Below are 23551 nucleotides of genomic sequence, written 5' to 3' on the forward strand. Positions count from 1 at the left end.
TTCTCTCCGGATGACCTGGAGGGCAACTACGGGAGGTTCCTTCACTTCTCTTTTCCTACCCAACCGGCTGGACTCTGAGACTTGTCTTTTATGTGGCTTTTGAGATAATGCCATTTCATCTTCCCTTCTGTAAGCCTTGGACAAACAGGGATTATGTCGAATTCCACCCTCCCGATCCTAATATAGTACTTTGCACACACATCTCCCCCAGGAGGGCTTCCCCTCTCTTCCCTCTCTCTTCTGCATCATCTATGCACTTGGATCTCTGACCTCTGGGTATCTGAAATTCACTTTACCCTCGACCCTGCAGCACTCATGTACATATCTTCAAAGTATATATTATAAATTATTTATATTATTGCCCGTCTCCCCCTCTAGACTGGAAGCTCACTGTGGGCAGGGGGCACGTCTGCCAACTCTTTCACTGTACTCTTCTGAATGCTTAGAAGAGTGCTCTTCACATATTAAGTACTCAGTAAATACTAGTATTTGATTGACGATAAGCACTTCATTCATTCATTCAATTGTATTTATTGAGTGCCTACTCTGTGCAGAGAACTGAACTAAGCGCTTGGAAAGTACAATTAGGCAACAAATAGAGACGATCCCTCCCCAACAACGGGCTCACACATTTAATATACACTATTACTAGGTCACACAAACGGTGTATAACATCAGCATTCCAAATAAATGTATAGCACACAGTTGATTCCTTCTAAGCACACTCAACCCTAAAAGGTACTGAAGTAAAATAAATGACATTAGGGTTATTTTCTGTTCATCTGACAAATTTTTAATTTTTTTGGTTTTTATTAAGTAGTAGCATTTACTGAGTGTCCACTTGGTGCAGTGTGCTATACTAGGTGCTTGGAAAGTACAGAAAAACAAAATGACACATTCCCTGACTACTTCAAATGCAGAAGTGAAAAATATCAAGCATGTTTAGTTCAGAACCTTAGGGATTGTCTCTATTTGCTGCCAAATTGTACTTTCCAAGCGCTTAGTACAGTGCTCTGCACACAGTAAGCGCTCAATAAATACGACTGAATAAATGAATGAATGGACATTGTATGTTTTTTGTGCATTGGATTGAATTATAGCACAGCAAATCAGAGTTCAATAACATTTGCCCAAAAACCCTCCTTCCACAGCTCTTATTCAGATTGCTGAAAAATTATTTCCAGTTAAAAATGCACTTTAGAAGGCCAAAACAGCAGTAGTTTCATTTAAAAAAATTCAAATGAATATATTCAATAACTTCTCAATTTGAAGAAAATTAAAAATAGTAAAAAAAACCCTTTGACACTTGAATATCATTCTTCCCAGGTGTTCTATTAAAAAAATTTGATCTGCTTTTCAATATTTCCCTTTAGGGCTGCGGTGGGAATGGTTAGTACAACTGAACTTGTGGTTAAAACCTCTAAGTTTAAGCTTTGAGAGGAGAATCCAGCTCACGTATTTCAAGTCCAAGAGCAAATGTGGTCAAAACTTGTGCTTGGTAACACTCTGCATGCTGCTGGCATTAAAATCTTTGCTAATAGTAACTGAAGTAATTTAGCATGCGAATCTCTTGAATAAAAGCACCTGCCAAACTATAGAGGTTACAAAACAAATCATCGGAAAGCCCGATTTTCTCTATCACATAATAGAGTCCTCTAGATTGCCCGCTCCCTGTGGGCAGGGAACATGTCTACAATTCTGTTGCGCTCCCTTAAACAACAGAAGTGTTCTTGGAACACAGTGCTCAATAAATACCACTGATCAATTGACAGTTGACAATTAAAATTTATATCTGAAGTTTACAATTTTCCTATGTATTTTTCTCCCCACTTGGAAAATAAATTTCTTGATGGTAGGGCCAGTTTAACCACATCCCACGGGTTTTGTGCAAAATACAGACCCTCAATTAATTGTGGTTATGATAGCGCACGTGATCTCATTTCCCGATTCATCCCAGCCAGCCAGTAGTAATTTTACTAGCCCTCTTTCCCTCTTCACCAGATTTCATACTTTGGGAGAGAAGCCAGTCTGGCAAACGTCACCCTTGTCCCGCCAAACTTTGAGAGGCTGGTTCATTTTCAGGGCAACCCTGGGATGACTGGTTGAGATTGAAGCAGGCGGAGGTACAGTAAAGGATCCAGCCCAGCTTTCTGGATATCCTCCAGGCTAGGAACAACTTAGGATTGATGCAGACTTCTGGGGCTGATCTAGATCCAACGGATCTTCTATTTCCCTCAGCAGTCCCTAAGCCAATATTCCTGGAATTGAACAGTGGCCCTTTATTTTAAGGGTCTGCCTGTCTACTTTCAGTAGGAAAGCCTGGCATGATTTTTCTTGACCTTCTGAAAACTACTAAATTTGTGATTGTAAGAGTCTAACCCAGAGATCTGGCTACTGAGGCAAGAAAGGGGGCAAAACCTATCCAGCTTCCTGCCAAGCTCCTCTTACCGAACTCCTCCAAGCGGCTAAAAAGAGGAAAAAAATCTACACTTTCAACTCCATAATTCCCAAGAACAACTTTCTATCTTGTTTCTATTTTAAAAACATACCTCCACTGTTGGCTGTTTCAAAGTAATGCTGTCTTTGCATGAGTTAAATTAAACAGGGATTGTATTCTCTACTAAATAACAGTGACGATGAAAGCTACTAATTAAAATCAAGGCAAAAATTACAATCTCAGAACACTTGGTAATTTAGTATAGATCACTTTCCTGCACAAAAAAGTATAGGTATATTTAAGGCCAAAAAAAACCCCAAAACTAAATCCCTCATTTCCAAAGGGTTACTTGTTAGCTTAGATACATTTTTAGGGTGCAGCAGCAACATTCATTCTTTAAACGAGGATGCACATCTCTAAAGTAGGTGATACCTGTTCTGTTTGAAGTTGTTCCCGAAGAACTCTCACTAGCTCTTGATTTTCTGGATGTATGTTCTGGTGTGCATTTCTGTTAAGTGAAAATATCAACTTTTTAACATAGAACATTGGCAGAAGAATGAACTCGCTGTAAGGATCTAAGTAGAAAATTGGGGTGAAGCATTAGGTATGTGCCAGGCATCCTCTGAATTGAATAAAGTACCAGGCTTTTTAGGATTTTCAAGCCTGTAACTGGATGAAGCCTTCTGATAACTCAACTAATTCACTTAATCATTCTTATCCTACTGGCTAATGATGTTCAAGTCTACATAAGTGGACTTACACATCAGAGCAGATTCTGGATGCACCACACAGTTGTAAATTCAGGTCTAACAAAGGGAGATTACACATCAATTTTTTCCTTAGGAGGTTTATAAACCTCAACCATAGTACCGAATTCCTTTAATTCCAAACACTTTTATGGATTTGCACTTTTTGTAATCCTTCTAACCTTTCTCGACTTTCTCGCTTGGGAAGAGGAACTGAAGCTAAAATCAATCCAGAATAATCCAGAAAAAGTAAAATACAACTATTATTTAGTTCATTAATATATCCCAATTAAAACAAAGACAGCAACAAGAAAAAAAAAATCTAAGAATACCAGGGATAGTGGCTAACCCAGAAAAATCTAAGTCCACTAAGACAAAGGGTTTCGTGGTTTATTCAACTAAAGAGTCTCGGGACTCTATTCAGTCAAATTTGGCTCAAGAGGGAGTAAAGGTGACTTGCCTAACTGACTGGGTTGGAGAAGGACATGTTGACCAGGTTTTACAGTCCAGACTGGTAACGGAGGGTGAGAATGGGTAACAGGCCAGGGTATCAAGATCCTGGCTCCAAAGCTAGCATCCTGATGTCGCTACTGACTTGGACTTCACTGCCCATCTAATCTCCTGGGCAAAATAACTGTTTACAACAAGGGAATCTATAATAAGTCTTCATTTTCTCATCTTGAAAAAAAGGTCACTTGGTATCTTCACCTGCGAAATGGATGATCTCAATCATAGTTTCAGCTGGAAGGTATACTATGAAGGAAGCAGGATTATTATTTCTATGAGTAATACCGTGCTTAACTCTCCCAACTAAGCCTTCCAAGGATACAGCACCACATTCTGGGAAGCTACAGAGAAGAGAGCAATTTCTCCCTTCATCCTTTCATTTTTATTTTTTTTTTTTGAAGCACACCTTACCTTAACAAATGGTACTAGCTGTACTGTTTACCTACTCTGCATCCTCCTGATATAACTATACCAATGGAGGAGATGCTGGAAGGGAGCAGATCAGGGTGGCCAGGTTGATGGCAGAATTCCCGATCAGTGCTGTTTGCTCTCGGGGACACAACCAGCATAAGGAGAGGGCAAATGCCCTTTGCCCACGCATGAGGTGGACACACATTTTCCTTCCTGAACTTACGTCTGTGTAGTTTCCTATTCATTTTCCCCAATGCAATGGGAGGGGAATTAGTGACCAAAGAGTCAGGCTCAACCTGGAAAAACAATAATAACGACGTGTTTTTTCATCCTATTTTCCATTGTCCCAGCCAAATCATTAAATTTCTTTCTGTCAATCCCTCTAGCCATATAAAGGTGGGAATACCCTTATCTACCTCACAGGGATGTTGAGGGGATTGCTGTAAACCACATTCAAAATACAGTAGGAAAGTTTCCAATTATAGGTCTGGCACACTGTTTGCCAAAAACCATGGCTACACTCATGGTGGAAGAGTTTATTTCAACTTTGTCCACGAAAATGCCTTATATTGTGACTTTAATTTTGACATTAGATATTTACCGTTTAACAATTAGAAGCAGATAAAAACTTAAATGATCCTTGAGAAGTGCATCAATCAAACCATCTCCCCATTAGGCTCACCTTACAAGTATATACACCAGTGCAGCAATGAAAATGAAACTGACCCCAACTGCCACAAGCACTTGGTCACTTATTCCTTCTATGACTGAATCATCGTCCAGTTTCAAACTCTGAACTTCGGCCTGATGTCTGGCCATTCCAGGTCTGAAAGCGGAAAATGGATATTAGTTTGACATGAAAGGCACAACTGAGTGACATTATATTTTCCTTTTTGCAGCAGAATTCAAAATTAACATCTTAAAAGAAGCATCAGATGACCTCAATAATGATGTGTTCCCTTCGATGTTACACCCTCCATATTTATGTTTGCTAAACACATTATCTTTTGAACCTGTTTCTTAATGGAATTCCAACCCTTTTACCAATTAATCAATAATATTTATTGATTGCCTTCTCAGGGCAGAGCAAAGACTAGAAGAAGGCATTATTCCTGTCCACTAGGAGCTAACAATCTAATGGGTAAGAAACAGTTAGTTCCGACACCCCATCACAGTACCTAAATCCTAAGAACTGCAAGAAGTCTGATTGAGCTACCTAGAACTTTCCTCAAGTGGGATGAATCAAAGGGGGGAACGAGTTTTGAAAACAGGGTGTTGGGGTGAAAAGTTTCCAAGAACACAAGCCGTTAGAGGAGGCTTGGGAGGCAGTGTGGTCTAGTGGAAAGAACATGAGACCGGGGAGTCAGGAAACCTGGGTTCTAATCCCAGCAACACCACTGTGTGACCTTGGACAATTCACTTAATTTCCCTGTGCTTCAGTATCCTCATCTGTAAAATGGCGATAGAATACCAGTTCTCTTTCAGTTAGACTATGAGCCCTGTTTAGGACAGGGGTTGGGTCTGATCTGATTATCCTTTATTTATCCCAGTGCTTAACAAAGTGCTTGGTCCATAGTAAGCACTTAATAAATACCATCGTTATTGTGAAGTGGGACAAATGAGAACTAGCATGAATAAAGTGGGACAAACCTAAAATAGAGAGAGAGAGATGTAATTATGAGAGCAGGAGAGAGATAAATCTATGAGCTGGGGTTCCTTCTAAAGAGCAGCAACGATTATATAGAATTTGTGGGGTTTGACTAATTACAGCAATAATTCTAAAGTACTTTGCAGATCTAAAGTGATTTGAAATACTTCTATCAATACTCACAAAAACAAAAAACAAGTGAGAATCATTAATGCCCCATTTCGCAAAGGAAAAAAAAAATCACGGTCATCAGGCAAGTCCTGAAGATCAGTGTGTCTCCCTTAATTTTCCAAACACCAAGCTTCTGGCAAAAAGGCTTACCCTCAGACTCACAACAATTGCTCCCACGGGGACAAATATGCCATTGCTAGATGTTTTAGAGTAGAGTTGTCTCCGGAAATGGTTCTTCCAAACCCTCAAACTAATAATTTCCACAAATTCTCATTTCCTTCTCTCTGTCACTGAAACTTAGGAAAACACTTTTAATGTCCAAGTAACCCACAACCCCACAGTCAACATTCCTTGCACTTCAGTCTCATACTGAACCCAATAAGGACTATATGGACTCTAACACAGAAAATTGAACAAATAGGACAAATCACAGGCAAAACCTCATGAAAAAGGGAAAAGGTGATTAGTACATTTGATGAACACTGCCTCCTTCTTCTGCTGACCATCTGCATTCTATACTGCTTACTAGGTGTAGAGTAATGTGTTAACATCTAAGAACACAAAACTGAAATAAGACACATGGCCCCTGCCTCCAAGATTCCTGTCCAGTTCTTTGGTTCCCACAGTATGTGCACTAAATTGAAACTATTTTTGCATATCAATCAATGGTTCCTATTGATCACTGTTTCGAGCATTATAAGAGGCACTTGCAAATGAACCATACAGTAGAGTTGCTAGATCAACTGACTGTCTACAGTAAGCTCACAGTCTAAAGTGGGAGATGGACTTTAAAATTAATTACCGATAGGGACAGTGGGAAAGCATAAGGATATGTATATAAGTTGCTGTGGGGGTGGGATGAGTATCAAGTGATTAAGGGGTAGAAAATGATGCAGGGCTTAGGACTGTGACATCATAAAAATTTTAAACTTCCTATTTTTTTAATTAAAAAACCCTGCAGTTTAACAAAATTCACATATCCTCACTAAGGTCTGAGTTCACTAGATTTCAGACCATAGCTTTTAGAATCTATACAGAAGACAAGCAAAAAGTGCTTTTTACTTGACTGAACTGACTGTGGATATACTGTGTAATAGTTTTTGCTCATATAGGAAAACGCTTTAAAGATTAAAAAAAAATTTCATTCCCAAAGTTTGATTTTTGAGAATGGCTGGGAAAGGAAGTCTAAATAGTTATATTTACACTTTTCTCAAGGTAAGGTGGGAGACTGTACGCGGGTCAAAATCCTGGGACAGAGTTCAGCTTAAGCACTGCTATACAAGTAGAAGCATAAAACCCATCTGATTCCAATTTCCAGGTGGACCGAGCTCCATGTGTACGCAACACAGACTTGTTTCTGCGGGAAGATGGCTTTAGAGGGATGCCCTCTCGTGGGAGTTTCTTTCATCAATCAATCAATCGTATTTATTGAGCTCTTGGTATGTGCAGAGCACTCTACTAAGCAATTGGGAGAGTACAACAGAATTACCCATGTTCCCTGCTCGTTGTGGACAGGGAATGGGTCTATCGACTCTGTCACACTGTACTCTCCCAAGCCCTTGGGAGGGTGGTCGGCTTACAGAGCTTAATAAATACTTATGATTGATTGATGGCACCGTTTTCTAGGTGGAAGTGGCCTGAAATGAGGGCACATGGGCCAGTCTAAATGTAGCCCTACTATTCTGTTGCAGGCCCCGCCCACCCAGGGAAGCTATCAGATAAGAGCTTTAGAGACAATATTAATAATAATGATGGCATTTAAGCGCTTACTATGTGCAAAGCACTGTTCTAAGCGCTGGGGAAGATACAAGGTGATCAGGTTGTCCCACATGGGGCTCACAGTCTTTAACCACATTTTACAGATGGGGTAACTGAGGCACAGAGAAGTTCAGTGATTTGCCCAAAGTCACACAGCTGACAAGTGGCTGAGCCGGGATTTGAACCCCTGACCTCTGACTCCCAACCCCGGGCTCTTTCCACTGAGCCAAGCTACTTCTCTAGCCCAGCTGGAGGCCTAGGTTAAAGAGATCCCTCTGGTTGGCCTTGAACAGTAAATCCCCCTAATTTCTCCACTTGCTTTAACCTCAGACTCACAACATTTGCTCCCATAGGGACAAATATGCCATCGTTAGATTTTTTAGAGTTTTTGAAGAAGAAGAAGATAAGATTCCGAAGAGAAGTGGGACGTCAGTCGATCTTACTGGCCCCATGACATTACAGAACCAACACTGAATAAATTGCATACATCTTTCAAATAGCAGTGGGAGAGGTTCCAAGAAAGTTAGGAAAAGGTGTTTGTTAAGATTAAATATGCTAAAAGAGAAGATAATAATAATTGTGGCATTTGTTAAAAATGCACAATGTACCAAGCATTGTTCTAAGCGCTGGGTCTGATGATACAGGATAATCAGATGACACTGACTCAGCCACACATGAGGCTTAGTCTTAGGGGAAGGAAGAACAGGTACTGAATCCCCATGTTACAGATGAGGAAACCGAGGCACAGAGCAGTTAAGTGACTTGTCCACGATCATACGGAAAACAAGTAGCAGAGCCAGGACTAAAACCTGGATCGAGTCCCCATCCCACACTTATCCCACTAGACCAAAAGGTTACATGCTTGCAAAACATTACATTAGCAAAAACCCACCCTGTGGAACTGACCTATTCCAATGCTCGGCACGCGTGCAAAGCACAAGCAGTTTTTCGGAGGCAACGTGGCCTAGTAGATAGAGCATGAGCCCGGGAGTCAGAAGGACCAGAGTTCGAATCCTGGATCCTCCACTTGTCTGCTCAGCGACCTTGGGCAAATCACTTAACTTCTCTGTGCCATGGTTACCCTCATCAATAAAACTGGGATTAAGACTGTGAGCTCCATGTGAGATACGCAGCTGTGAGATATGAGAAAAGCAGTGTGGCTTAGTGGCAAGAGCCCGGGCTTGGGAGTCAGAGGTCGTGGGTCCTAATTCCGGGTCCATCTCTAAATCAGCTCTGTGACTTTGGGCAAGTCACTTAACTTCTCTGTGCCTCAGTTACCTCATCTGTAAAATGGGGATTAAGACTGTGAGCCTCACGTGGGACAACCTGATTACCCTGTGTCTACCCCAGCGCTTAGAACAGTGCTCTGCATATAGTAAGCGCTTAACAAATACCAACATTATTATTATTCTGTGCCTCAGTTACCTCATCTGCAAAATGGGGATTAAGACTGTGAGCCCCACGGGGGACAACCTGATTACCTTGTATCTACCCCAGGGCTTAGAACAGTGTTCGACACATAGGAAGAGCTTACAAATACCATCATCACTATTACTACGTGGGCTGTGTCCAACCTGATTAGCTTGTATTTACCCCAGCCCTTAGTAAAGTGCCTGGCACATAATAAGCACCTAACAAATACTATTAAAAAAAAAATGACAACGTGGCAGCCTGGGCCTACACAGGCTTGCAGTGATGGAAGAATGTTCCCTAATTTCCCTAGTAGAGTTCTGGCCAAAGCATGTATTGAAACCACATGCTATGGCAGAACTGAATGTACCTGATAATCCAGGGGGAACAAAAGACCCAGAAAGAGGAACTTTTTTATGTGACAGATCATAAATAACTAAATTAATGTTCTGCATTTATCAGACATCCTCCACCTGTAGTTAACCAAGCTTATCAAGATCATAATCACTGGTTAGGTGGTGACTAACAAAACTCCAAAACACCTTCATACAGGGAGCTGAACCCACTGCTATCAGGAAAATACCCTCCCACTCCAAATAAGAAATCTGAATAGGTATCAAATAGATCAAAGGAGGTTTATAAGGCTCACAGTAATACCTTGATTTACAAAGAGCTATATAATGAAGGGCTTCAAATAATCCTAATAAAAGTTGTTGATGAGGGAATTGAGAGAAACTTCTCTAATTTCAAAATGCCCACCCAAAATAACAATCAACCTCAGAAGGAAGTAAAGGATAAAGGATCAAACAATTTGGGGAGTTGTAAAGGATAAAACTGGTGGATGATATATTTTTCATTAACTTCCCAGCTTTTTATGAGATGCCCAGGCTGGATAATAGGCAGCTGAGGTCTCTGGAGCCCCAGCCCTCACTTCCTGCTGCATCAGGAGCCAGTCCTAAAAGACACTTCATAGTCTAGGTATTGATGGAGAATTCTGCCCAGATCCCAGTACTTAAACTCAACGCTTTGCGCAAAGTAGGCTCTTACTAAATACAATAACAACAGTAATTATGGTATTCGTTAAAAGCTTACTATGTGCCAAGCACTGCTCTAAGCACTGGGGCACATGGGGCTCATAGTCTTAATCTCCATTTTACAGATGAGGGAACTGAGGCATGGAGTTTAGTGGCTTGCCCAAGATCACACAGCAGACAAGTGGCAAAGTTGGGATTGGAACCCAAGCCCATGCTCTTTCCACTAAGCCATGCTGCTTCTCGATTATGGTATTTGTTAAGCACTTACTATGTGCCAGGCAGTGTACTAAGCGCTGGGGTGGATACAAGCAAATCGGGTTGGACAACAGTCCCTGTCTCACACAGTTTCAATCCCCATTTTACAGATGAGGTAGATGAGGCACAGAGAAGTGAAGTGACTTGCCCAAAGTCACACAGCAGATAAATGGCAGAGCTGGGATTAGCACCCATGATCTTCTGACTCCCAGACTCGTGATCTATCCACTACGCCATGCTGCTTATATTATTGCTACTTCTGCTGCTCATAGCCTGATAAAATGACAAGAAGCAATTTATGCTTTTAACTAATTATTAGTAGTTGAGAGAGGAGGCATTCTAGACAAAGGGTGTGGTCCAGAGAACTTTTGGAGGCAAGAGTAAAATGACTGGACAAAAAGGAGGGTAAGTTTTCCTTGTGTTGGGGGACATCTTGGGAAAGAGGGGGAGACAAGGAAGTTAACAGCTTTGGAGAGACTTCATGACAGGAATTGAAATCAATCCTATTTACTGAGCGCTTATGGTGTGCAGAGCATTCAACACAGAGTACTACGCATGAGGGAGGGTACAATATAACAGAGTTGGTAGATGTGTTCCCGGCCTACAAGGAACTTACTGTCTAGGGGAAACAGAGGGAAAGAGTCTTAGTCTTAACTGAAGCGGGCAATGGGAAGTAACTGAAAAACTTAGGAGGAAGAAGGCATACTCCTTTCTTTGTCAAGCAAAGAAAACAGATTTGGTTCCGGTGTTGAAGATGGCCTGGAGAGGAGTTGTGTGGGAGACTAGGTTTTTTGTGTGGAATAGGGGGAAATACAGTCCAAGTATGAGAAGACCTGGACTACAGTTGTGTTGGATGGATTGGGTTTGAGTAGGGAGGGTAAGGAACAGATTTGGAGCCATTAAGTCATGAAGTGAGAGAATCTAAGAAGGATCAAAGTTCAAGGCAGACAGTGAGATATCAAAAAAGACCTGGAAAATTATGTCTTGGAAGGGGCGGTAGCATTACATAATCATAGAAACTGAAGTTTCTTGGCCTTCAGACCTCTTACTTTTCAGGTAATAAACTCAAGCATGGAAGGAAACAGCACCTCTTCTTTGGCTTGGCGGAAACAGCACCTCTTCTGTGGCTTGGCAGAGTAATCCTGAGATTATAATACATTCATTCATTCAATCAATAGTATTTACTGAGCGCTTACTATGTGCAGAGCAACATACTAAGCACTTGGAGTGTGCAATTTGGCAACATGATACTTTTCAGGGGGGAAACAGTATCACCTACAGACTCTTTCCTTCACACTGTTCAAGATTCAGTGATGACTCCAGTTTGGAAGATTTCTCTCCACCTACTTTTGCCTTTGTCCAGAGGGCCAGACCCATGATATCTTCTAGCTTCTGAGAGCTCGTTGCTGAAGCTACATCATCAACTAATTATCAACTCCTTTTGCATTTATGTAATTGATGTTCACTTAAGCTTCTCAAAGTGCTTTACAAATCATATCTTGGGAGGTAATTACTACAGTGATGATGACGGTATTTGTTAAGCGCTTACTATATGCCAAGCGCTGTTCTAAGCGCTGGGATAGATACAAGGTTATCGTATTGTCCCACGTGGGGCTCACAGTCTTAATCCCCATTTTACAGATGACGTAACTGAGGCACCGAGAAGTTAAGTGACATGTCCAACGTTACACAGCAGACAAGTGGTGGATGTGGGATTAGAACCCATGACCTTCTGACTCCCAGGCCCGTGCTCTATCCACTATGCCACGCTGCTTGGTTTAGTACCAGCTCCAAGAATAAGTTCTGGCTTCTAAATATTCCCCCACTCAAGTTGTATGTTCTCCCTAAATCTTCCACCCAGCCCCAGTTTACTCAATTTCCCTCTCTTGCCCCGCCTAAACTCCAGAGGCTCCTTGGTGACCTAAGAGGTCCAAAGAATAGAACCAAAAGGAGCTCGTATATCATCAATCAGTCAATCAATAGCATTTTTGAAAGCTTACTAACGTGCAGAGCGCTGTACTAACTGCTTGGGAGAGTACAACAGAATTATTAATATAAGATCCCTGGCCCTAAAGAGCTACGATGCTGAGTAGTCACATGGTTTCACAGTTCCGGAGATTGTCCTATTCTAGAGGCAGGATACTGCCAGCCTCTAATTTCTAAATTCCTTAGGCCAGGACTAGAGTAATAACAGCACTTTGAATTTTAAAAGTGGCTTTACTGTCCCAGAGCGCTTCCATATTATTTTGTCCAAACAAGATCTCTTTGAGGTAGGGTATTATTATCTCCATTTTACATATCAGTTTTGGGTCCCCTTCTATTATAGGTCTACACCCACACCCTTGGGGAGCTCATCTACTCTCACGGCTTCAGCTGCCACTTTACATAGATAACTCTTGAACTTACTTCCCTAACCCTGATCTCCCTCCTTCTTGGAAATCTTGCTTCTCCTCCTGTCTCCACACCACCTCGACATGGCTGTTCCACTGGCACCTCAGCCCACTACATGTCCAAAACTGAACTCCTTATCATCACACCCAAATCCTCTCCTCCTAAGTTTCCCATCATTTCTTTTTCAAATGGTTTTTGTGCTTACTGTGTCAGTTACTGTACTAAGTCCTGGGGTAGATACAAAATAATCAGATTGGACACAGTTCAGGGCCCACACGGGGCTCACGGTATTAATCCTCATTCTACGGATGAGGTAATTGGGGCGCAGAGAAGTTGCCCAAGGTCACAGAGCAGATAAATGGCAGATCCGGGAACAGAACCCAGGTCCATCTGATTCCCAGGCCTGTGCGCTATCCACTAGGCCATGCTGCTTCTCAACAGCATCTCTGTTAACTCCATCTTCCCTACCTTACTGGCCTAAGGCATTACCCTTGATTCCCTTCTCGCTTTCAACCCTTACATTCAATGAGTTACCAAATCCTGTTGGTCCTGTCTTTACAGCATTTCCAGAATCCACCACTTTCTCTTCATCCAAACGACCACCACGCTGGTGCAAGGACTTTTCAAATCCTCACTTTACTACATCAGCCTCCTCACTTATTCTCCTGCCTCCAGTCCACAGTTCGCTCTGCAGTTAAGGTCATTTTTCTAAAACATCATTTTTTCACACATCTCTCCACTTCTCAGAAACTTAGAGTGGTTATCCAGTTCTCTCAGCATGAAGTAGAAACTCTTGATGATTGGCTTTAAGGCACTCCACTAGCTCTCACACTCCTACTCATCCTTGCTGTTGTCCCACAACCCCGCTCGAACGTTTTGTTCCTTGGTTGTCATCTCTCATCGCTGATCTCTTGCACATGCACCCCCATCCCCCTTCACGTCCAGAGGACCACTGCTAACCCCATCTTCAGAGCCCTTCTAAATCACCTCTCTTCAGGAGGCCTTCTCTGATAAACCTCTCATCCATCCTCCTTGCCTCCCCTATTACCACTTGAGCATTTCTAGGTCACCTCAGCACTTGGGTATTCATATTTATCTCCCTCCCCTTGGTGACATATGTATATTGTCTTTAAATTCTGATGCTTCCCCTTCCATGAATTTATTTTAGTGTCTGCCTTCCTCACTGGGATGTAAGGTCCTTGAAGGGAGAGATCACATCTACTAACTCTATTGTATTCTCCCAAGTGCTTAGTGCAGTGTTCTGCACAAAGTAAAGCTCAATAAGGCATGAGGTGCAAAATCACAAACTAAACTCACTCGGCCCTGATCCTGAGGCTGCTGTATCCAATCAAACAGTAGTATTTGAGTGCTTTTGCTCTGCACACAGCAAATGCTCAATGAATACTACTGATTGATTACCAAGTCCTTGGGAAAGTACAATACAACAAAGTTGGTAAATATGATCTCCGCCCACAAGGAGTTTACAGTCTATGGGGGAAACAGAGTAAAATAGATTAGGGCAGGGGAAACAGTAGAGCATAAGAATTTTTACATAAGCACTCTGGGGCTATTCCTTTTTTATGGAGTAAAACAATGTAACAACTTATCTGTAACCAATCAATCCAGTGGTATTTATTGAGACCTTACTGTGCGTAAAACAGGGCACTACAGTTTGGGAGAGTACAATACAACAAAGTTGGTAGACACATTCCCTTGAGCACAACTCGCTCCCTCCAGACTGTGAGCTCATCGGGGGCAAGGAGTAACACTGTTTATTGTTGCATTGTACTTTCCCAAGCGCTTAGTACAGCGCTCTGCACACAATACGACTGAACGAGCTTACTGTCTAGAACTTACAGTCTACTCGCTAAATCCCAACAATTAACAATTAGGGTATTTGTTAAGTGCTTACCATGTACCAAACATTGTTCTAAGGGCTGAGTCATATACAAGATAATCAGGTGGAACACAGTGACTCTCCCAAGTGGGGTTAACAATCTGAGCAGAAGGAAGAACAGGTATTCGATCCCCATTTTACACAAGAGGGAACTGAGGCAAAGAGAAATCAAGTGATTTGCCCAAGGTCACCCAGCAGGCAAATGGCAGAGCCAGGTTTAGATCCCAGATCCTCTGACTCCCAGGCCTGGGCTCTTTCCACTAGGCCACACTGCTTCTGATAACAGTTATGTTTGGCACACAAAGTGTCTCTGTCTTTTCTATAATTATTTTAACTTTCAATGCCTGACTTAGAAACAAGTTAGACCTTGTGCAAATCAAATGAACATGGAATGAATGACACCGTTCAGAGAATAACTGGTGCAGGAACTATGCATTTAAAGAATGAATGATATTTGGGAAATTCACCGGGAAATGGTAGCCAGACCCCCTCCACTATTCTCCATCTTGCTAAGCATTGAAAACTCTTTTGACAGCGTGGGGGATGCCTGTGAGTTTGGGTCCGAGTAGTTGGTAATTACTAGAAACGCTGTACATAAATCAATTTCCATGACACTCCATGGTTACACTGCGAACTACCTAGATTCTTCAAGTACCTTAATTCACAATGAAGTCTACGATCTATGACTCAATCTAGCCTCCCAATGTTTCTTAGCGGCCCCTCTAGAACTAGAAAACGTCTATCCCCTCAAATGTTTTAAAACAACAGCAGTATTGTCCAAGCAATCTCTGTGAACGTGGATGAGAACAGCTGAAACTTTGTCCTCACAGAACAGTCTTGTGCAGACAAGTTCCTCAACTCTGGATTAACACTGAAATACACTGCCCACCTTCCTAGCATATTCTTCCTGGCATAATCCCAGGCAGAAAAACAAGAGAAAGACAGGAAATTCCAGAGTTTCCAAAAGAGAACCAGACTCTCACTTCCATGTTCAAATGGAAATCAAAGCACCAGATGGTCATTCCAAGGAATGATAGTCATTCGGAAAGTTTTCTTAATGCAGTTTCCCTTATGGAACGAGGAGAAGATAAAATAACTATCAAATAAAGGTTGCAACAAATATAACGTCAGGTGTTTGGGGAAGGGTGTAAATGGAAAAGGCAGAGAGCGAAATAACCAGGTCAATAATCTATCCCTGGAAATAAGAAGCAACAAAAATGATTCTATCAGGTACTACACACTGAGGTCCAAGGACATAGCACAGGCAGGCTGACACAACCTGCTTGTGTGTGTAAAGGATGATGGTCTCTGAGTCGGATGTACCTTAAGGTGGGGGAATTATTGCAATTCAAATGACCCAAAAGGTCAGTGGGTCTTGTAGGAACCCAAAAGATTGTACTGTGAGAAAGAAATGTCCTATCAGTACACACTGCTGACTGACACAGAAGTGGAGAATGAAAGCAGAAGTGTGTCAAGGCCACCTGGGATAGTTTCCTAGCAATTTAATATACCTGTGCAATGAAGTCTAATAGTACAGGAGGATGCATGGCCCTTTCGTTACAAATCAATCCCGTACTTATTGAGCACTTACTGTGTGCAGAGCATTGTAACTAAACACTTGGGAGAGTACCCTATTTTAATTTTTTTTTAACAATACACAGAGTCAACAGACACATTCCCTGCCCACAAGGAGCCCCCAGTCGGGGGGGGCGGTTACTAACATAAATCATTTCTAATCATTAAAAAAAATCATTAATCATTACAATAATCATTACACTTTGTAACGCGGAGGGCTGAATAATAAACAATGAATAGCACCAAGCTGAAGCCCTGACACCCTCTCCCTTGGACCATAAAGATGGTACTCAAGCGCTTACTATGTGCCAAACACTGGTGTGCATACTTGAAATTCCCCAACATAAATGAGGGTAGCAATACTTTCCCAAAAGGTGCATCAAAAGGAGGCTAAATACCTACCTACCCGGCAGTGGCGATGGCCTCTGGGCCACTGCAGGGAGGTGAGCGGGCCAAGCCCCTTTTACTTACTTTAGGGCTTCGGGGGTTAATCTCAATTTCGGGAAAATGAGGCCGGGAAGACCCAGGCCTGCACCTGACCTGCCCGCCACCATTCACTCATTCATTCAGTCGTATTTATTGAGCACTGACTCTGTGCAGAGCACTGGACCAAGCGCTTGGGATGGACAATTGGGCCACAGAGAGAGACCATGCCTGCCCAATAACGGGGGTGGGGGGAGAGCGCGGCTAAGCCAAAAACAAGCGAAACAGAGGAAATCTCAGAGTTTCCAAAAGACAAGCAGGCTGTCCCGTCCATGTTCAAATGGAAATCAAAGCACCAGATGGTCATTCCAAGGAATGGCAGCCATTCTGAAGGCTTTCTCCATGCACTTATGGAACCTGGAGGAGGCAGAGAAGCAGCGTGGCTCAGTGGCAAGAGCCCGGGCTGGGGAGTCGGAGGTCATGGGTTTGAATCCCACCTCTGCCACTTGTCAGCTGGGTGACTATGGGCAAGTCACTTCACTGGGCCTCAGTGACCCCATCTGTAAAATGGGGATGAAGACTGGGAGCCTCACGTGGGACAACCTGATGCCCCTGTATCTCCCCCAGCGCTTAGAACAGTGCTCGGCACATCATAAGCCTGTCAATGGGATGGTCTCTACCTGTTGCCGAATTGCCCATTCCAAGCGCTTAGTCCAGTGCTCTGCACATAGTAACTGCTCAATAAATACGACTGAACGAAGGAATAGTAAGCGCTTAATACCAACATTATTAATAAAACATAACTATTCATTCAATAGTATTTATTGAGCGCTTACTACGTGCAGAGCACTGTACTAAGCAATCCTGCCGTCGACCCCTGGGCCACGTCCTCCCGCTGTCCTGGAATACCCTCCCTCCTCACCTCTGCCAAACTAATTCTCTTCCCATCTTCAAATCCCCACTTAAAGCTCACCTCCTCCAAGAGGCCTTCCCAGACTGAGCTTCCCCTTTTCCCTCTGCTCCCTCGACCCCCCCCCTTCACCTCTCCACAGCTAAACCCTCTTTCCCCCCCCCAATTCCCTCTGCTTCTCCCCCTCTCCCTTCCCCTCAGCACTGTACTGGTCCGCTCAACTGCATATATTTTCACCACCCTATTTATTTTATTAATGAGATGTACATCACCCTGATTCCATTTATCTGCTATTGTTTTAATGAGATGTTCATCCCCTTGATTCTATTTACGGATATTGTTTTTGTCTGTCTCCCCCGATTAGACTGTAAGCCCGTCAAAGGGCAGGGACTGTCTCTGTTACTGATTTGTCCATTCCAAGCGCTTAGTCCAGTGCTCTGCACATAGTAAGCACTCAATATATACTATTGAATGAATGGAGAAGCAGTGTGGCTCAGTGGCAAGAGCCTGGGCTTGGGAGTCAGAGGTCATGGGTTCGAATCCCGGCTCCGCCACTTGTCAGCTGTGAAGTGACTGTGTGGGCAAGTCACTTCACTTCTCTGTGCCTCAGTGACCTCATCTGGAAAATGGGGATTAACTGTGAGCCTCACGTCAGACAACCTGATGCCCCTGTATCCCCCCCCAGCTCTTGGAACAGTCAAGTGCTCAGTACAGTGCTCTGCACATAGTAAGCGCTCAATAAATACTATTGAATGAACAGTGCTCTGCACATAGCGCTTAACAAATACCAACATGATTCTTATTCTCTGGGCCTCAGTGACCTCATCTGGAAAATGGGGATTAACTGAGCCTCACGTGGGACAACCTGATGCCCCTGTCTCTCCCCCAGCGCTTAGAACAGTGCTCTGCACATAGTAAGCTCTTAATACCAACATTATTATTATTCTCTGTGCCTCAGTGACCTCATTTGCAAAATAGGGATTAACTGTGAGCCTCAAGTGGGACAACCTGATGCCCCTGTCTCTCCCCCAGTGCTTAGAACAGTGCTCTGCACATAGTAAGCGCTTAATACCAACATTATTATTCTCTGTGCCTCAGTGACCTCATCTGCAAAATAGGGATTAACTGTGAGCCTCACGTGGGACAACCTGATGCCCCTGTCTCTTCCCCAGCGCTTAGAACAGTGCTCTGCACATAGTAAGCGCTTAATACCAACATTATTATTATTCTCTGGGCCTCAGTGACCTCATTTGCAAAACAGGGATTAACTGTGAGCCTCAAGTGGGACAACCTGATGCCCCTGTCTCTCCCCCAGTGCTTAGAACAGTGCTCTGCACATAGTAAGTGCTTAATACCAACATTATTATTATTCTCTGTGCCTCAGTGACCTCATCTGCAAAATAGGGATTAACTGTGAGCCTCACGTGGGACAACCTGATGCCCCTGTCTCTTCCCCAGCGCTTAGAACAGTGCTCTGCACATAGTAAGCGCTTAATACCAACATTATTATTATTCTCTGGGCCTCAGTGACCTCATCTGCAAAATAGGGATTAACTGTGAGCCTCAAGTGGGACAACCCGATGCCCCTGTCTCTCCCCCAGCGCTTAGAACAGTGCTCTGCACATAGTAAGCGCTTAATACCAACATTATTATTCTCTGTGCCTCAGTGACCTCATCTACAAAATAGGGATTAACTGTGAGCCTCACGTGGGATAACCTGATGCCCCTGTCTCTCCCCCAGCGCTTAGAACAGTGCTCTGCACATAGTAAGCGCTTAATACCAACATTATTATTATTCTCTGGGCCTCAGTGGCCTCATCTGCAAAACAGGGATTAACTGTGAGCCTCAAGTGGGACAACCCGATGCCCCTGTCTCTCCCCCAGCGCTTGGAACAGTGCTCGCCACCTAGTAAGCGCTTAAACACCAACATGATTCTTATTCTCTGGGCCTCAGTGACCTCATCTGTCAAATGGGGATGAAGACTGGGAGCCTCACGGGGGACAACCTGATGACCCTGGGTCTCCCCCAGCGCTTAGAACAGGGCTCTGCACCGAGTAATAATACCACCATTATTATTAATGAACAAACGGGCAACAGATAGAGACAGTCCCTGCCCACTGACGGGCTGACTGTCTAATCGGGGGAGACGGACAAAAACGACTCTGAAGGAGGGGTGACGGCAAATACAAGCAGCAGGGGGGACGGAGGGGAGGGAGGTCAGGGGTCAAGGGTCAGGAGGACGGGCCCGGCCCGAGGAGGAGGGAAGGGGGAATCGAGGGCCGAGCCGGGCCGCTCGAGGCCATTCCGCGCCTGGCGGAGGGACCATAAGGGGACCATCTGCTTCCTAGGAGGGACGAGGAAAGGGGGGAAAGGAGGAGGCGTACCAGAGCCTGGGCACCGCCAGCCTCGACCCGCCTCGGCCGCCTCCCGTGGTGTGGCGCTCCCGACGGGGAGCGGGCGGGCGCCGGCGCGCGCGGACCCGCCGGGGCGTCACGCGACGCGCGGGCCCGGGAGGCGCGCATGCGCCGCCAACCGGCGGCCCGGCCGACTCTTCCGGACTCAAACACCGCTGCCCCGAATCCTCTCTTTTCCCTCCCCGCCGGAGGCCTCCCAACTGTTATTCTTATCATTGCTCATATCGGGGTTTTTTTCCCCCCCCCCCCGCCGGGCGCGGTTGTCCTCTTCCGCGCGCGCGCGCGGGGGAGGGGGCGGGGTGCGCGCGGCGGCGGGCGGCCGGGTGCGCGCGCGCATGCGCGCGGCGGCAGCATGTGATCGTGCGCAGTGGGGAGAGGCGGCCGAGGGGAGGCAGGTGGGGGGAGGGGGGGAGGAAGGAGCGAGCGAGAGGGCCGGCCCCGGGCGGGACGGCAGCCGGACGGGCCGCGGCGGCGGAGGGGCTCCTCGGGCCCGAGCCGCCCGTGACGCCGGAGGGGAACATGTTCAACGTCGAGTCGCTGGAACGGGTGGAGCTGTGCGAGAGCCTCCTCACTTGGGTAGGTGCCCCCCCCGCCCCCCCCCCGCGCCTCCATCGCCGGCCGAACCCCGCCTGCGGCCGCGGCGCCGGGGCCTGGGGCCGCCCGTCGTGACGTCACTTCCGGGCAGGCCCAGCCCGCCGAGGGCCCCCCTGGGCCGGTTGGGGCCGGTTGGGGCCGGTTGCGGGGGGGAGGGGGGGCGCGCGCCGCCTGACAGGGACCGACGGGGAACCGCCCCCCCCCCCCCCCCCGGCCGGTCTCAGCACGATGGCTTTGGTTAGGCGCTTAGTAGGTGCCAAGCACTGTTCTGAGCGCTGGGGGGGGAGGTAGAAGGTGATGAGGTGGTCCCCCGTGGGGCTCTCAATCCTCATCCCATTGTAATAATAATAATAATAATGGCATTGGTTAAGCGCTTCATGGGTCAAGCACTGTTCTAAGCGCTGGGAGGGGGGATAGAAGGTGATCAGCTGGGGCTCACCGTCCCCATCCCCATTTTAATAATGATAATGGCATTTGTTAAGCGCTTAGTAGGTGCCAAGCACTGTTCTAAGCGCTGGGAGGGGGGATAGAAGGTGATCAGCTGGGGCTCACCGTCCCCATCCCCATTTTAATAATGATAATGGCATTTGTTAAGCGCTTAGTAGGTGCCAAGCACTGTTCTAAGCGCTGGGGGGGAGGTAGAAGGTGATGAGGTGGTCCCCCGTGGGGCTCTCAATCCTCATCCCATTGTAATAATAATAATAATGGCATTGGTTAAGCGCTTCATGTGTCGAGCACTGGTCTAAGCACTGGGGGGGCGGATAGAAGGTGATCAGGTGGGGGCTCACCATCCTCATCCCCATTTTAATAATGATAATGGCATTTGTTAAGCGCTCACTAGGTGCCAAGCACTGTTCTAAGCTGGGGGGAGATAGACGGTGATGAGGTGGTCCCCCGTGGGGCTCTCAATCCTCATCCCCATTTTAATGATAATAATTATAATAGCATTGGTTAAGCGCTTACTATGTGCCAAGCACTGTTCTGAACGCTGCGAGGGGGAATAGAAGGGGATGAGGTGGTCCCCCGTGGGGCTCACAATCCTCACCCCCATTTTAATAATAATAATAATTATGGCATTTGTTAAGCACTTACTATCTATCGAGCACTGTTCTAAGCACTGGGGGGATAGAAGGTCATCAGGTGGTCCCCCGTGGGGCTCACAATCCTCACCCCCATTTTAATAATAATAATTATAATGCATTTATTAAGCGCTTACTATGTGCCAAGCACTGTTCTAAGCGCTGGGGGGAGATAGAAGGTGATGAGGTGGTCCCCCGTGGGGCTCACAATCCTCATCCCCATTTTAATAATAATAATAATAATGATAATGCATTGGTTAAGCTCTTACTATGTGCCAGGCACTGTTCTAAGTGCTGGAGGTGGGTAGAAGGTGATCAGGTGGCCCCCATGGGGCTCACAATCCTCATCCCCATTTCAGTAATAATAATAATGGCATTTGTTAAGCACTTACTATGTATCAAGCACTGTTCTAAGCACTGGGGGGGATAGAAGGTCATCAGGTGGTCCCCCATGGGGCTCACAGTCTTCATCCCCATTTTAATAATAATAATGTGGTATTGGTTAAGCTCTTACTGTGTGTCAAGCACTGTTCTGAACACTGCGGGGGGGGGGGGGGGGACGACAAAAGGTGATGAGGTGGTCCCCCATGGGGCTCACAATTTTCATCCCCGTTTTACAGATGAGGTAGCTGAGGCACAGAGAAGTCAAATGACTTACCCAGAGTCACACAGCTGACAAGTGGCGGAGTCCGGGATTAGAACCCATGACTTCTGACTCTTAAGCCTAGGCTCTTGCCACTGAGAGGTCACTGAGGGACAGAGAAGTGAAGCGACTTGCCTGAAGTCACCCAGCAGACAAGCGGCGGAGCTGGGATTTGAACCCATGACCTTTGACTCCCAAACCCGGGCTCTTTCCACTGAGCCACACTACTTCTCCACCCCTCTGTCGTTGGCGACCGACGAGATGGCCCCGCTTGCCTCTTTGTTGGATGTCCCTCGAATCCCGCCGGGGCCCAGCCGACCTCCCCTCGGACTCTACGAGAGGCCGCGGAAAGGGATGGAACAATAAACGTGGGCCTGCTTCCCCCTCCCCACCCCCGCCGTTGGGATGGAGCAGAGGAGAAAAAGAAAGAACAGGAATAGGGGAAAGGGAAGCGACAAAGGAAAGATCAAGTCAGGATTATCTACAACTGCTTGGTTTTTATCTTCAGTTGCGGAGGGAGGTCATCCTCCAGGAGGCCTTCCCAGACTGAGCCTTCCCTTTCCCTCAGCGCCTCCTCCCCTCCCCATCGCCCTACTCCCTCCCTCTGCTCTACCCACTTCCCTTCCCCACAGCACTTGGGTATATTTGTATATATTATTTATTATTCTATTTTATTAATGATGTGTCTATATCTGAGATTCTATTTATCTTGATGGTATTGACGCCAGACTACTTGTTTTATTTTGTTGATCTCCCCCGATTAGACTCTAAGCCCGTCGTTTGGCAGGGATTGTCTCTATCTGTTGCCAAATTGTCCATTCCAAGCGCTTAGTACAGTGCTCTGCACATAGTAAGCGCTCAATAAATACTATTGCAGCGTGGCTCAGTGGAAAGAGCACGGGCTTGGGAGTCAGGGCTCATGAGTTCGAATCCCAGCTCTGCCACTTGTCGGCTGTGTGACTGTGGGCAAGTCACTTCACTTCTCTGTGCCTCAGTTCCCTCATCTGTAAAATGGGGATTAAGACTGTGAGCCCCACGTGGGACAACCTGATTCCCCTATGTCTACCCCAGCGCTTAGAACAGTGCTCGGCACATAGTAAGTGCTTAACAAATACCAACAAATACCAACATTATTATTGAAAGAATGAATGAAAAAGTTTAGTAGTTCGACTGTGTGTGTGTGTGTATCCGTCCTTCACACCTGAAAACGATGCCAGTGACGAAAGTTCACTGGCTTGCCGACCCCT

The 23551-nt window shown here is 45.3% G+C and overlaps 2 protein-coding genes across 5 annotated transcripts in view; one reads left to right on the forward strand and one right to left on the reverse strand.

Annotated features, from left to right (window-relative positions):
• The window catches only part of RNF170 (ring finger protein 170), a 34371-nt gene extending 14318 nt beyond the window's left edge, over window positions 1-20053 (reverse strand). The window contains exons 1-4 of one of the 3 annotated variants that reach the window (XM_029066110.2): window positions 19959-20026; window positions 6071-6216; window positions 4784-4927; window positions 2870-2945 (exon numbers count right to left, since the gene is read on the reverse strand). In XM_029066110.2, the coding sequence (XP_028921943.1) occupies window positions 2870-2945; window positions 4784-4920 (213 nt within the window). In that variant the 5' untranslated portion in view covers window positions 4921-4927; window positions 6071-6216; window positions 19959-20026. Of the gene's footprint in view, window positions 1-2869; window positions 2946-4783; window positions 4928-6070; window positions 6217-19958 lie in introns of those variants that run through there. The other 2 variants (XM_029066109.2, XM_007664531.3) reach the window with 2 other exon arrangements.
• A 345-nt stretch (window positions 20054-20398) lies between these two features.
• HOOK3 (hook microtubule tethering protein 3) overlaps window positions 20399-23551 on the forward strand; it is a 76839-nt gene continuing 73686 nt past the window's right edge. The window contains exon 1 of one of the 2 annotated variants that reach the window (XM_029064848.1): window positions 20399-20564. In XM_029064848.1, the coding sequence (XP_028920681.1) occupies window positions 20508-20564 (57 nt within the window). In that variant the 5' untranslated portion in view covers window positions 20399-20507. The remainder of the gene's footprint in view (window positions 20565-23551) is intronic. The other variant, XM_029064850.2, reaches the window with a different exon arrangement.

The sequence above is a fragment of the Ornithorhynchus anatinus genome, chromosome 5 (assembly GCF_004115215.2).
Source record: "Ornithorhynchus anatinus isolate Pmale09 chromosome 5, mOrnAna1.pri.v4, whole genome shotgun sequence".
In the NCBI taxonomy this organism is placed as follows: domain Eukaryota; kingdom Metazoa; phylum Chordata; class Mammalia; order Monotremata; family Ornithorhynchidae; genus Ornithorhynchus; species Ornithorhynchus anatinus.